The following is a 15,503-nucleotide window of genomic DNA, read 5'->3' as shown; positions in this document are numbered from 1 at the left end:
CAATGATTGAATGACATACCACAGTACATAAAAGAGAGTATATACCTTCTAACGGACTCACATTTCCCTGTATTTCCCACTTCCCCTTTCCCCAGTGAAGAGTAGCAGGCTAGAGACAACTCTCCAGGCCGACCTCTCCTCATTTCTCTTCATTAAAATATACTGCTCCTCCATGCCATCTGAAGCTACCCTTTAGGATCGCATGAATTCTCTGATGCAACACTATAAGGATCGAACACGTAACTATTGCATGCACTGACGGTGAAGTTGGTGGCAAGTGGCTGGCAAGCCTCACTGTTGAACATCATCGTGGACTCCCACACTACACATGACAACATTAAAATGCTCTGGAAAACACCTGTATTATTTATAATGTGGTTACTTCAAATTGTGATATCATAGAAGGCTTCCTGAGGAAACACACGAACAGACATACACATATATATTTGCACTTGTCATTTTGCTTAGACGCTTCGCTCAAGAAAGCATCACTTTGCGCAGAAATAGGCTTGTTATATACATGCTTGTATAGGGAGACAGATAAACTCACTTCGGTGTCCCACCATGCCCTCCGAAGAACCAAATATATTCCCCCTTCTTTTCTTCCGGTTTTAGCCACGCTCTCTTCGCCGTGAGGCATTCGTATATTCTGTCGTTGTTTTGGTCAGACACTGCGACAGCGAATGGGAAGTTTTCGAAGATCTGCGTACAAGAGCATAATACGTACCCATTTATAAGTAATATTCTAGAAAGCCGTCATGAAGCAATTTGTTTTAAAATGAGATAATAAATATGCTGTCTACAGAAAGTCGCGACGAAGTACACGCAAGGTCAGTTTTCTTCGCTTCTCGCACTGGCATGTTTAATTCCTCCATATCTATAACACCTTGGTATGTAATGAGCTAGAACTCTAAGGGAAACTGACGGGCTCTTATTTTGTCCGATTTGCAACCATGTAAATCAAACAAACCGATCATGACAAGGTCGAGATTTGAAGGTTTCCCCAACAAAAGCAGCTCGCTAAAATCGGTTTGGACCTGGAGTATGGTCGCAGACGCGCTGCCATTCTCTTTTCTCAACGTGTAAATGCAGCCACTGATACTTTTGCCAAATTCGTTTGTTTTCCGCTTCTGCAACAGAGCCGACAAGCCCAGTTGAACGGATTCCCTGTATAATACATGTAGAAGCGTTTCTAACACCACCTGTGGACCTGAAGTGCGTACTATCATGGTCAGTAATTATCTTGTCTGATATTTGGGCAAGCAATAGAGAAGGTGCTTTTTCCATCCTTATAATTCACCGCCCTTGTTACCTCAGATATTGACGAACATGCTCACACAGCTAAGCTATTGGCGACTAAGATCCGCTAATAACTAATATTACCCCAGCATATAAAAAATGGCAAGCTTGAGAAAAATATATAGAGCAAAATGAGGGCTCTGCAGCACACTACGCCACCATTGGTTGCATCAGCAATTACCTTGAAACTGTCCGGAACATCACTGGTTTCTTGGGCTGCGGGAAGAGACAGCTGCAGAGAAATCGCGAGAACAACCAAAAGGCAAAGGTGCTTCATGTTGTTTTAGCAAGGAGCATCCGAATGAAGGTAACCTCCAACAGAGCGTCACCTATATTCTCCCCGTTCTGGCCTGAAGTTATGCAGAGGTGTAGGGTGATTGACCTTGGTGTACGAAATTCCAGTTGTGAGTGACATGCGCGTAATTATAGAGTCCCTGGATAAAAAAAACGCATTTGTTTCGTTATCACCGAATCCAATATACATGTATATTAAGGTAAGCCGTAAAAAAGTGTTAATATAAAATCCAATCGGTTACCAGGTTCGTTTGTACCCTACTTTGAATGAGATGCGGCAAACAAAACCAAAATCACTAAATGCTGAAGCAGTATAAGAAAGTATTCTATATGTATGCACATAGCCAACGTTATTGCAACAGACAGCAATGCCTCGTGTGATGATAAAAATTTTAACGGTTCCCATCAGAACGCCTTGCCTGTTGGCAAAGTCAATCATTCTGCTTAACTACATGGAGGCTTCGGACGGTATACTATTGCTTCACTACTCAGAGTTGCTATTGAATGACGAATAGAGGTTATTCTGAGTTATCGAGTCAGCCCTGCCACTCAAGATATTTGCATAAAACAGCTCACATATCGCGGTGTCAACTTCGCCGAGAATACCATGCGCTTCAAGGCTGAGTGCTCAGATATAGGATGGGGCCCATTACAGCCGTTACGAGATAGTGATCGTCCGCTGATCCACATTGTTGTAATACCAGCAAATGGATGTGACATGTAAAAGGAGGCTTCTTTGAATGACAAGATATAGATAACCTCACATAAAAAAGATTTAAATTGAGGAATTTCACTAGTGGCTACATGAACCGCTTGATGTGAGGGACATGTGCCATGAGGTAAAGCGGTAGTATTAGCAAAACATTCTGAAAAAGAAAAAGAATCCAGTTGCAACACAGGAACGTAGAGCTACGCGTCTCTTCCTCAATACAACTTTTGCTTTATTATAATAGAGGGCAATGGCGTAAAAATTGCATGTAGAAGGTATTTTGCTAAACTTGCAAACGCTTTGTTTCTCGTCTTCGAGATCTTCAATTATTTCGCGAAAAAGCTAAGGTCACCTTTAAGTATACGCTCTCTTTGGCACACGTGAGAGTAAAACCATTTCTCTGAGAAGCCTCTGTGAAGAAACGGTGAGCAGGGGTGCTATGCAGGATGCGCCGAGTTTCTCGATCACCCGAGTTTTACCCGAGTTTGCTCGACGGCATTCAGTGAACGGAGATAGCGCGGAACGCGCCGAAGGTGTAGGCAAAAAATTATGTAGACAAAAAGCCGCGTATGACAACATGAGCGCACCCTGCGCGGCACGCTGCTTCTACGTTTCAAGCGCAGAAGGCTGCAAAACGAAACGCGCCAGCGCCGCGTATTGTTATCAACGGATTATCGCAACTTAGCGATACCGTGACTGTCCCGCTGTCTGTCTGCACCCTTGCCATGAGCCGCTTGCCACGCCTTTCCGGGGCGCGTCAAGGGCGTGCCTCATCTTTCGTGCACTGTCTTTCTATTCTGCATCGAATGCGGACAGGGTACACGCGGCGCATTCTTGCACCTACACTTTCACTCAAACGAATACGTTAGAATACAACAAATAAAATAACAAACATTTTTATTTCTTTAGGTATCTGTTTTTCGTTTTCAACGCTAGAAATTTGTGATGACAAACGGGGATCGAGCAAATTATTAAATTTTGCACTTCTTGCCGCGAGTGGCGACAGGGAGGCGAAAGCTTAGAAGCGGTACATTGAAGCGGGTCGCACGCACGAGGGCGTTCATACGTTGATAAGTCGCCTAGGGGCGCTGCAGTGCTATTCGCAATAAAGTCGGTCTTCATCCATGAAGGGTCATGGCCACTCTTTCTGGGGAATAGAAACGCAGCGCCGCGGTACGGCTGTTCATCGCAGGCGCTTCACTAGGCAATTAAGGCCCCCGCTTTACCAACTAAAAACGACACAACAGCTGTCGCTGCCAAATGGCGGTATGTTATTGTAGCGTGCGTAGTGACGCAGTTCAGTGAAAATGTACCTGTTCATCTTTGTGCGCAAAGCCTCTGCGATACATTGCGAAAAGTGCGTGCTGCCCCAGCGACACAATTCATCGCTTGTCATCGCTTGCCCAGTGAAGGCGCCTCTGAGCGCATGTGCGCAGTATATGAGTGTGTTGTGCAGTCGAAGGTGCTTGCGGATTACCTCTGCTGGAGCCAGCAGCGATCGCAGATGGATATCGTAACGACACCGCAGCACTCGCATTTTGGCAGGTGAGGGCTCTTGTGTGCATTTATGAAATCAGATTTCGAACGGAGAGAGGTGTTGGAACTGTTGTGTGCGCAGTGCTTGTGATGAAGAAATGCCATGGCACTGGGTCTAGAAGAGCGAGCGATTCTCGGACGCTGATCGTGTTTACGACGCTGTGGCTCCGTTTGATCACCGATGACAGAGCAGCCATCTCAAACGACTGCTACAATACGCACTCCTCAGCATCGTCGTCCCCCTCGACGCATCGACGCCTTGCAAGCAGCTACAGTGACGTGCCGATAATTATTTACTGTGCGCTACGCGCCACAATGCAGGCAATGAAACCGTGTTGTGCGGCCATCTCAGCCCGAGAAGATGTATGCATAAGCCAGCGACAGTCAAGGCTTTGTTTTTGATAGTGGTGCTCAGTACATCACCGATGACAGTGCGCTGTGCGTGTTTTGTGTCGGCGGTCAAGATTGTTGATGCCTCTCAGCTCGACACCGCGTCGCTGTTGCCGGAATATAAGTTGGGCGTGGCCCAACTGTAGTGGGTGCGCGCGCAATAGTTACATGCCTGGCGCGGGGCGTGACCTCTGGTTTTGATTGACAGGCGAACTCGTGCTAAACTCGTACATCGCGATACCCCCTCCGAGTTCAACTCGGGAACATGGCGGCGGCAGCAGCAGCCTGTTTCATTGCATCCAGCGGCAGCAAGCGTCAGTATGACCGTCCGGACCCGTTCACCTGCATGACCGACGGGGAGTTTCAGCGTCATTTTCGCCTGTCGAAGACATCAGTGTGCTGGCTGTGTGACGAGCTAGGCGAAGACTCTCGTCTGCGGAGACAACGTGGCGGGCTTCATTCGCTCACCGTCGTAGAGCAAGTCATCTGTGCCCTCCGTTTCTACGGGACTGGGAGTTTTCAGGGAAGCGTCGGCGCCGAGCGTTACATTGGACGCCATCAAACTACTGTTAGCAACTGTGTCAGAGATGTGTCTGACGCGCTTATCGATGCGGCAGTGCGTAAGCTGTGGCTAGCTTTCCAGAATACCTCGGCGGAGCGGGCATATATAAAAGAATGCTTCCTACTTCGTGGGAACATTACGAACGTAGTTGGGTGTGTCGACGGAACGTACGTAGGAATTAAGGCGCCTTCAATGTCAGCGTTACTGTGATTAACAGACTTTTTCGCTGGTTGATCACTTTTTGCCGATTGTTCTAATTGTCTGTCAGGGTGCCTTCCAAATGGCTCACTTTCTTGGGAAAGAGGTTATTTAAGTATAAATAGATAAATGGATATCACAAATTGTGTGAAGTAACCCATGAATCCTAATCTCATAAAGAACTTGGGGTTCTTCATTGGTGAAGTTATTAAGTATGCACAATGCTGAATTTTGGTCATGCGTAATCTATCGGCCGCACTATGAAACAGCGAGGCATTGCACAATTTGTTGCAGCGCGAGATGTGGATGTTGCGCCAAGCCGGTTGTGCCTATGCATTTGTGGTGAAATGAAAATGCATTGAGGATCTTAGTGTGTTGGCTTGCATGAAGCAAATACTTCAGATTGTTTGCTCTGTTCACTGTCGATGCATGTGCCAGAGGTTCAGTGCATCTTCTTTTTCTTTGGGGGGGGGGGGGCGGCGTTATTCTGGATGGATAAATTGTATATTTTCGTCTCATAATGGGGCTCTAATTCTTAAGCAGTAGAACAATGCACATCTGATACTCTGCAGAACTCTCTCTACGTGAAGATGTCATGAACCACCAAGGCAAAATTACATATCAGGAGAAATGTGGTGCAGATGCCAATGAAAAGTGGGTCTTTAACCCACCATGATAAAAATAAAAATTGCAGAGCAAATAGACCATTTGTACAGCTTTAGAGCAATGATTACACAAAACGTGTCTATGCCCAAACGAGTAAACGCTTGCCGCAATGCCAAAGTAGGCTGAGCGACATGCAGCATATATTGGCATTGAACATGTCTCGTAACCGTTTTTATAGTAAGCCCTCGCTGTCACACCTTTCCCTCCAGCACTCCCTTTACTGAAACGTGGCACCGTCTTTCCATTGGTGTCATGATGATAATGGTAACGGCAGCAGCAAGGCTGGTTAATGCTTGCCTCTTTGATTCCTGTGAGTTTAGTGGTAAAGAATACGGCACATGCATACATACAGCTGTGCTGCAAAATTTAACATTTGTGATTTTTTGGAGAGCTTATTTGTGTTGCGAAATTTCAAAGATGTGTACCATTGTGGCCTAATAACTAGAGCATTGGTGAGGTTGAAGACGGTGTATTGGTATCGAAGCTTGAAGTTTAATTGCACAACAATTTGACGGGACACAAAGAGAAATACACACAGCAGAATGCTTTGCTGTGTGTGTTACACTTCTTTGTGTGCCGTTGAATTGTTGTGCGATCCAACTTCAATTAGAGCATTGGGCTTCTTTGGTGCAGGACCGAGGAAGTGTGAGCTATTCGACAACATGCCAGTGCCTTGCCACACAATTATGGAAGTCGGAAGGTTCGCAAACAAAGCTTTGCTTTCAAATCCACCTGCTCATGTAATACAAGCACTGATTGAAAGAACCATCACACAAAAATAGTGGTGAAATCAATGGCCTGTGAAAAGTGTAATTCGTATATAGGCACTGTTGACATAATAGGTGCCATACCAGCCTTAAAATTGTACTCGACAGAGCAGTTTGTTTCTTATATGAAGCACAACCTCCCATTACATGCTGTGCAAATAACCAAGCTCGGTTTATTTTGACGTGCTACACAACATTCAGTGTAATCTGTTTTTGGTTCTAAAGAAGTGCCAAACACCACCTCTTTTTCAAGGATGTCATGGGAATATTTGGCGAGACCTTTTTCAGCCCCTCATAATGGAAGTGTGGCCAGCCAGCTTTGCTTGGATGCCTTTATAGATTTCTGCTCCTGATCATTGTGTGCTATCAAGTTGCAGAAATCTATGCAACTGGTGCAAGGCATTACGTGTTTCTATAGTCGGATACAACTTCAGGAGGCTGCGGAATCTGCACTTTAAGGCAGGTGAACACAAGCCTGCACCAATGGGCACGCACTCTAGACTGACATCGTGCCGCCGGACAGACTAATACCTGCTCGTTGGAGAGGGACTATTTCTTTAGACGTGTAAGCAATCGGCTGCTGCGCTTTGGTCATCTGGGTGGGGCCTCTCCTGTCTTCTGAAGTTTTACGACTGTAAAGGCTGCTGCTTTTCATACAACACAAAAGGACAAAGTGTACAATTACTTGGCCTATGAAATGGATACATCAGAAGTGTGCTATGCAAGGGCTTAAGATGTGTGAAATATGGTACATGCAATTATAAGACAATGTTTAACACCGATTAACGGCAGATATTAACACCGATTAACGGCAGACACCGATTAACGGCAGATATAAAAGTACTTGCATAATAGTTTTCTAAACGTATAGGCGACACCACGAAATTTCACATGTGCAGAATTACACGAAAACCGTAAGTTTCCAAGTACGAAAAGTCTTTCTTTGCCTGCTGTCGTGAAAGTGCAACCGAAGCGAATCCAGATCTCGCGGTTTTTTTTTCTTTGTTTTATGAGCGGGTGAGCGAGTGGGGCCTATGACCGCTCAAAAGAAAGAACAAATATAACAACGATTCCCCTCTGGTGGACAGCACCGTGAGTTGTCGTTGTCATAATCTGATGTCGGTCTTTGTCTTACTGCAGTTGCTTATAATAGCAGTTTAACGGGTAATGAGGAAGATATATTCAAAATCGAGGTATTTTCTGCATGCGGTAGAAAAGTCATTTTCGACCCAACTACGCTCGCCCTCAAACTACCACGAGCAGAGCAATTTAGTATTGTTCCCATTCAATAGCTGTGCCTATACCATCGCCGAACCCCTTTGCTCGGCGAGGGTGCAGCTGTGGTAAAGGCTATTGAATGACAACAACAATTTCCTGGCAAAGTGTGGGAACTGTGATGGCATTTCGTCTGGGTGTTGGCTTTAAGCATTCTCTTGTCTCCCCTTAGTACCATACTGTCTCTCCTCTGCGCTGTTGCATGTGAGTACAAAAAAGGAAGTGCTGCACCTTCTGCACTACTTTTGCGGTGGGTGGGGGTGGGCAGAAGGGGGCTAACGCGTAATTAGTCTTCCAGAGGGCATTGTGTCGATGGCCAGGGTGTTTCAGTGGGCATTGTGACGGCTAAAGAGGTCCAAAGAGTATTGTAGCGATGCCCACGAAGTTCTCGCTAAAAGGACTCGCACACGCCTTCCCCGCGTCCCTCTCATGTTCATTATGCACGCTCTCAAACCACCCACCGACGCGGCTGGCAAGCCAGTGACAGCAGCAGCAGCAGAATTGGAAAAAGTGAGGGAGGAGGCATAGAAAGCTTCGCTTTAAAATCTGGCAGAGCGCCCCTGTGCACGCTGTAACCTGCAATCCAGAGCTCTGGTGTTTTGACAAAATTCAATTTCATTCTGCAAAGTATTTCTTTCCCGTATTCAGCATGTGCACCTGTCCTACCCGTCTCGCGAGGGGAGACGGGCGAGTCTCGCGCAGGTCTACATATGCCAAGACATCGCGAACGTACTTGGCAGGTGGGCAGTAGCGCGCACACTTGAAAAATGCCTCACCACCGTTCCGTGAACAAAGATGGGTCTGCAAATGCCCCGCCAATTTCTGGAATCTCGTTATTTCTACAATGATTGGCTTGTTATCCTATTCATGCATGCAATAATACTGTCTCCAATTTGGGAGGGGAAATATTTCAGTAAATACCGTTGTTAGTCGGTGTTGTAAATACTTTATGCATCGCAAGTTGTACGTTGGTTCTCTATACTTTCTTAGATTATTCTCCCTTTATTTTTGAGCACTCCGTTCAGGCAGTTGTTTGTAAGCCAGTAGAACGTTCCTTTACTATACAACTACAAACTTATTAGTTTCTTTTTGTACAGCCAGCTTCGTAAATTGACGCAGACGCGAAGCCATGAGCGTTTTGCACGGCTCTTTCTGCAGATGCTGCTTGAGCAAAGCATTGTGGTGGGTGAGAAGGCTCAAGTTTGCCAACAAACCTACCTTGTTTATAAACTTGAGAGAAGCAGAACGAATTGGGGTTATTGATTCGGCGAAAGAAGGTCAGGTGGGGTCAAAGCTTCTCGAATCTGCGTATCTTTTGTCCGCGTATGGTTCGTCGCACCCTTTTCTGCCTGTTTTGTCATGCTTGAAAGAAACCTAGACGACCGCACTGCTTTAGAGCCATCGTGGCGCGTCCAGCTGCATGCTGTCACGTGGCCTATTCATTTTGCTAGATTCCTGGCGTCCCAAAAGCAAGAGCTGCACTAGTTCTGCCTTGCTGAAAACATTTTGAACATTTTTCTTTTGGTTAAGTATTCAATACTAGAAAAAGTAGGTGCGCGCTTTTGGATTCCGCGGAATTTGTGCGTGACGACATTTAGGAACTGTGTGCCACCTAGAACACTGTGACCTAATAGATAGTAGTGCTTCAGCAACAGGTTTTTCCCAGGACATATTTAAAATGGCTTATCAAAACAGACAGTGAAACGGAGGGTGACTCTCTTCAGGAGTTTTGTCGGCTTTGAAAGCCCGACATGTCTCGGGGGGGAAGGGCTTGGGGTAAGGCAGGGCCCATTTCTGGATCCGCCACTGGTTTTTAGTGCCGTGGGACACGCCGTCTCTTCGTGCAATTGTATGTTTGTGAATGTGATAAAAACAAACAAAAACACCCTTGCACCCACCCCCAATATTCTTAGTCAGTGCACCCTTTCGGTGGGTAAAAGGGTGTTATGGCATCTAGAACTGCCCTTTGCTTCGCAAAAAGTCATGATGATGGGATGTTTCTTGAATGAAAACACCCTTCAAGGGTGTTATGATTCGCAATTATCACCATCAAGGGTGTAAATTATTTTACTGTGCAGTGGACTATGCAGCATATTTAAGGATCCACACGTTTTTACTATGTACGGAATACAAGCGACGACGAGCATTTCCGCTCCACTAGTAATTATAATTGGAAAGAGCAAATACGCTTCAAGTGTAGCTTTAGCAAATGGCATTAACTAAAGACAGTGCTATAAATATCACTAATAATTATCGTCGGGCTCTGGAGGACACGTTTTGGTATCGAAAAATTCCGCGATGTTTCTGTCAGCTACAGTATAAAGGGAAATGGCTTCCAGGTGGGAGTATAATGCTTGCCTTCTAGCGGCTCCCCGGTTTGGAGTTTATTATACTCTGTATGATCCTAGAAGATTTTGTACTCCGTGCGAGCGGATTTTTCGCGCGCAACCATAGGAATTTGTTATCTTTTCTATTTTATTTGTTACTTTGCACTGCACGAAGTTCTCTCGAGGTGCAACGGGAGTATAAAAAGAGGTGTCGGGTCAGTTTGTGTGAGTGTATTTTAACGCAGAGTGTACTGGTCAAATTTCGGAATTTACGCACAGGGATGCGTCAAATGCAACGAAAGAAGTCAATGAATACACATAAATTGTGACTTGCATATAAAGTTGAGAAATGCCAAATGCATAAGTACGTACACATGACACACCGCTAGAAGCAACGCTGCCAGTATATATAGCCACGATAATCTGTCCCTCGAAACCGCCTAGCGAGCAGGTGTGCTGTTTTCGGATTCAGGACTCAGATGCTCACTCATACAAGATCTGCCTCTCTGAAATTGACAGAACTTCAACCACACAAAACTGTTAATTAAGAATACCGAGGAAAAAAGTTCATGGCATAATTTTACAAAATTAGCAGGCCGTTATGTGATTGCTGAAGATATCTCGCACACTGCTAGCATTAGTGGCCAAAAGGTAGTGCGTTAGTTACACTAAGCAACAAATACGGAAGTGCGTATGCTTCCTGACAAAATTAACTTTGTGCGAAATAGTGGTAGCGTAGCAAGAATGTTTTACGTGTGAGCATTACCCGCAGCAACCGACGTAACACCAAAAAGTGCGTAGGCATACACTTTTACGACCGCATTACTTGCTCAGCCTCCGAGCCACGTCTCTCGGTTGTGAAAAGGCGCTACATCGCTGATTTGTCAAACGAATCCTCACACTCGGAGGCAGCAGGCATGCATCTTAATTACTGTTTCGGATAGGGCGTAATCTTAATGTCGGAAGCAGCACCATGATCAGAACAGAAGTGCGCGATAAGAATTAAATTCACATCGCCCCGTAAGAAACGTTTTTTGCAGTACGTGTACTTATGTCCTACTGTTCTTATTGGGCGAGGATATCCGTACACAGACACATAAATACAGTTGCTTGCAATCCGGTCTTTCTCGCTGGCCACACAGCAACGCAACAAAGTTGGAGTACACCATTCATGCTGGACTATCATGGGCGTTGTCGCTCGAACAATGGCTGTTGTTGCCATTGCTACGCGATTCTTTCAAACGTTACGCCAGCCGTGGTCAGCATGTGCTCACAACGACATGAATTTCGAATTTCACGTACTGATGAACACAAGCCAAAGTCACGCAACAGGAACGCATAATCTGAAATCTGAGCCTCCGTCACGAGTCGATGTGCAGCTTCGAGGCATATGTAAGCCTTTTTCTGCTCTTGAAAACGATGCTCTTGCATTCATCGTTGCGAGCAAAGTGATCACAGCTAACGTATTTCAAGCTGAGATACTGTGAGCTTGAAGCACGCCTTTAACATTTTCTGTAAGGAAATACGGGAAACAAATTGACGAATAGCTGTGATGGAACGCCACTTAACAGATGTAAACGAACCTTCATCCATGAGCACCGCCGACCGCTGAACGCTGCCGGTCGCTGGCACAGCGCACAGCCTCATGCGAAGCGCTACATGACCAACCTGTTTAGGCGGGAGAGAGTTTCTTAAAGCTCCCTGTGTGGAGTTGTCACAAGAGAGCAAGATTTCGAAGCGGAGTAAAATTGCGTCATGTAGCGTAACTCCTCCCGTAGCTATGCGACGGAGTCAAACGAGCGAATGCCGCTGTATTGCTTCCATACACTGGTGGGCATGGCTGGGCGTGTCTTAGGGCACATCATCTGTTCAAAACTCCCAGGAGGACCTATTTTCGTTTACAGTGTAGGTAAACGCATCAATGAAACTAGGTGCACGCAATATCTAGGCGTTATTCCCACAAAATTTCCAGAATGTACATTGGATGTTTCGGAAACTTACGGATTGTACCTAGTATTTTGTATTTTTAATGCTGCCTGTGATATTATAAATGCACTTGTGCTATCTTTGTGTTATGCGGTGCCACCCGGGGGCATTCTTGATGAGTATGCAGCAGATTTCTGCACAGATCTTAAACTTAAATCTTTAGTTAAAATATTGCAAAACGTAGTTATTACCAACGAAAAACAGCGCAATATAGGCAATGGTATTTGTTTTGAAAGCAAAGAAAAGCTACCTCCTATGTACTAAGAGAGCGCTTGATTGGGCTGTTGAGGCAACGCTGTGGGTCAACGCCCGATGCTTCCGTCAGTGGTTACGCAAAATTGAAGTCAGTAGAATGGAGTAAAAAATATTGTAAAGACATTAAGTTATGGGGCCCCTGAAGGACATCAACATATTTAGATACGCAGGGTTGGAGATCATTGAAAAGTTGTTTCATTTTACACCAACCCTAAATAGAAAGATGGCGATGACGAGAGGCTATCGGCTAAAGAAGAATACGCAACTGGTTACAGGCAACGAAATGTGCATATAACCTGCGTTTCGTAGGCTAGATGGATTATTCAAAAGTTTTCTTTTCCCATTCTGCAATGAGCTTACCGCGATCGCTCAAAAAATTTTGAAGCCGCCACCCACTGTGCCTGTCTGTCACGCGACGTCACGAAAACCACGAAAACGCCCAATATGACTTGGTATGTGTACCCTGATTATGCCTGACTAGACTGAACAACACAAAATAATGATTTCTGACTCGACGCCTTTTTATTCATCCTCAGGAAAGGCTTGTTAGACCAATTGCTATTGGTCAGCATTGTGTATGTGACGCGATGTCACAAAACTGCGGTAACCCATCGCATCAAAGGGACGTGCGTGCGTTAAAGACGCATTAATATGCCGAACAAAATCGGATTTTTTTTTAATACGCGGATGTTTCCCTGTTACGAAAGCAATAAAACACGGCTACCCGCCGTTCAATGTGGCACTAGCTACTCGAAGCTCCAGGGTAGCATAGATTTATTTGGCTATAATAAAATATTTTCCAATTGGATTATTTGCTTCCACTGTGCTGGCTTGGCCCCATCGGAACTAAATCCACTTGAGCGCGCTCCTCTCCTCTTCTCAGACAGTTAAGTAATGAAAAGTGCCCAATGTATGCAATGCCATGCGCATTCGATTCAAAAGAAAGTGACATACTTTGAACGAGAAGTGCGTTTGATTGGGCTTTTGAGACAACGCTCTGGGTGCAAGGATGGATGCTTGAGTCGGCGCTTAAGCAAATTTTACGAAAGGAGAGTGGAATAAAAGCTAATAAGAATAGGCTTACGTTATAGGACCTCAGCCCTGAGAAAGGTGGGCTTGCCACAAAACACTTCTCTTCGTATGAAACGAGTTAAAATAGCCTTGCAATAAAGGTGGTGCTGTGGTCCTTTCAAGGACGATGAAATCATATTGGTCGTGATTGCAGCGTTCATAAAAATCTTTTTCAATGAAATACTTGATTTTAAAATTTTGGAATCAAATGGAAAAAGCAATGTTGCATGGCTTTACTGCAGTACTTGTACCTAGGGCCGAGCTTAAGGGTCACGAATGTAAGGCATAACCTCAACGACAGAAAAAAAATACATGTAGGTAGAGGGACTGTGTTGTAGTGTATTGGATCTATGACTGCTGTGACATAGTGGGCAGTTTAGATGTAGATTAGGTCATCAACTCCGCACGTAGTGACGCATCCAAGATGATGGCACTAGCTTTACAAGAATTCGACAATGTGGCACATTTGTGAATTTTTGCGTTACAGATTTCCATTCACCGCCATCTCAACATTCATTATATTAGAACAATTGAAGCAGCAAGAAAGTTGTGGTTGTCGCTGGGCTTACTTAAGAATTAATGATTATGTGCTAAACTCAGTATAAGCAACGGATGTTCGTGGTGAACTTGCGCTTCGCCCAGCAGTAGAATCAACGCATTAGGAAAACGCAAATGCTCTTGTGTGCTTTTCAACGTTTATTACACATTTGCATTTATACCTGCGCTGAAGGTGTTCAAGGTGAAATAAAAAATTGGTGCTTCTCAGCGTGGTGGCAATAAACTGGGTTTTCTTCTTCCTGGAATATGTAAAGTGAGAAGGGTTAACATAAGAATTCATTTGCTTACATGCTTGATTCTAGCCAAGTATGTGATGTGTCATTGATCTGGCAATGTTTGATGTGTTAACGGAGGCGTACTAAAGGATAAGCGCTTACAATATATTATGCGTGAAAGAAAAAAATTTAATGATAATTCATGAGCTTTGACCTACGTTCTCTCCGTCGTCTCTAATACTAGGATCAAAGAAGGGCAAATCAAACAGAAAAAGTTATAACTTCACAGAGGCTGTAAGTCAACGACTGTTGAAATATATTCGTTATCAGATAGGGAACGTGGAAATTTCGTGTAGTCTCTACCAACGTTGCACGTTAATCTGACGGACCCAAGGCATCAATGAGAACTTCCCTAACATATGCAGTGATAACTTGTCTCGCGCTCTGTACCCTGTGTCATGCATGTAAAATGTACCTAGCCGCTTGCTCGTAATATTCTATATGTAGCCAAATGTGCATGTGCAGCCGAAATCCTTTAGACTTACTGTTCATAGCAATCATATAAGTCGCCCCTGTGCACGTCCACGCAGGTAATGCATAATTTTTCGCCAACTGGAGAAGACATATGCTAATACACGTGCTTGAGTTGCGAGGATCTGGCTCTGGTACGTGCGCAGTAAGGCTGCAACTGATCCAAACTATAGTGCCATAACAGACAACAGAAAAGCTAGATGAGAGGCATCACATAGATAAATCACTTCGCAAAAATGTTCTAAAATTTCATAATATCGATAAATAAACCAAATATTTCCCTATCGAATAAGCTTATTGAATTAGATTACCAATTGTGAGTGTCCATCCAACCTTTCGCGAACAGCTTTACTTTTATTGTGTTGAGAACTTTACATAAAATTATACCAAATTCGTTATCAATTGAATCTCAGCGGCCATATTACAATCAAGCGGCATTTTTGCTTGTAAAAAAGCCACTATTTACATTGTGCGAAGAATGCCGTGTACTCGAACAAACTGCTTCACTCTTTCCAATGTTATGTTTGAAATATTATTAGTAAATGCTTGATATGTGCAAGCTTTTTATAAAAATTGCTAACAGTGTGCCTAACGAGGATATAAACATTAAAGTTTATTGTGAGTAAGGCACACCGTCTTATATATAAAGGCAATTTTAAAAGTAATAAATATTGAATTAGATTTTTTGTTGGCATATTTCACTCGTATTGGGTTACAGCTTCAGATCTGCTAATCTCGCGCCCTTTTATAAAGCGCTTCCCTCGGCTGAGGGCCGTGAACTAGTGGGCGTGGAATTGCATGCTTTGTTATCTTTCGATTCTTCAGCAAAAGATATCTAATAATGTTTATTCTAAATATGTGACT

The 15,503-nt window shown here is 44.4% G+C and overlaps 2 protein-coding genes across 2 annotated transcripts in view; both read right to left on the bottom strand.

Annotated features, from left to right (window-relative positions):
- LOC135913266 (uncharacterized) overlaps positions 1–11,670 on the bottom strand; it is a 30,432-nt gene extending 18,762 nt beyond the window's left edge. The window contains exons 1-2 of the mRNA XM_070539383.1: positions 11,607–11,670; positions 551–671 (exon numbers count right to left, since the gene is read on the bottom strand). Of these exons, the coding sequence (XP_070395484.1) occupies positions 551–671; positions 11,607–11,670 (185 nt within the window). The remainder of the gene's footprint in view (positions 1–550; positions 672–11,606) is intronic.
- A 2,347-nt stretch (positions 11,671–14,017) lies between these two features.
- LOC135913234 (uncharacterized) overlaps positions 14,018–15,503 on the bottom strand; it is a 106,497-nt gene continuing 105,011 nt past the window's right edge. The window contains exon 10 of the mRNA XM_065445841.2: positions 14,018–14,132. The gene's annotated coding sequence lies outside the window, so the exon portion shown is untranslated. The remainder of the gene's footprint in view (positions 14,133–15,503) is intronic.

Source organism: Dermacentor albipictus, chromosome 5, assembly GCF_038994185.2.
Source record: "Dermacentor albipictus isolate Rhodes 1998 colony chromosome 5, USDA_Dalb.pri_finalv2, whole genome shotgun sequence".
Taxonomy (NCBI): Eukaryota; Metazoa; Arthropoda; class Arachnida; order Ixodida; family Ixodidae; genus Dermacentor; species Dermacentor albipictus.
The sequence above is the reverse complement of the archived record's forward strand: the minus strand, read 5'-3'. Positions and strand labels throughout refer to the sequence as shown.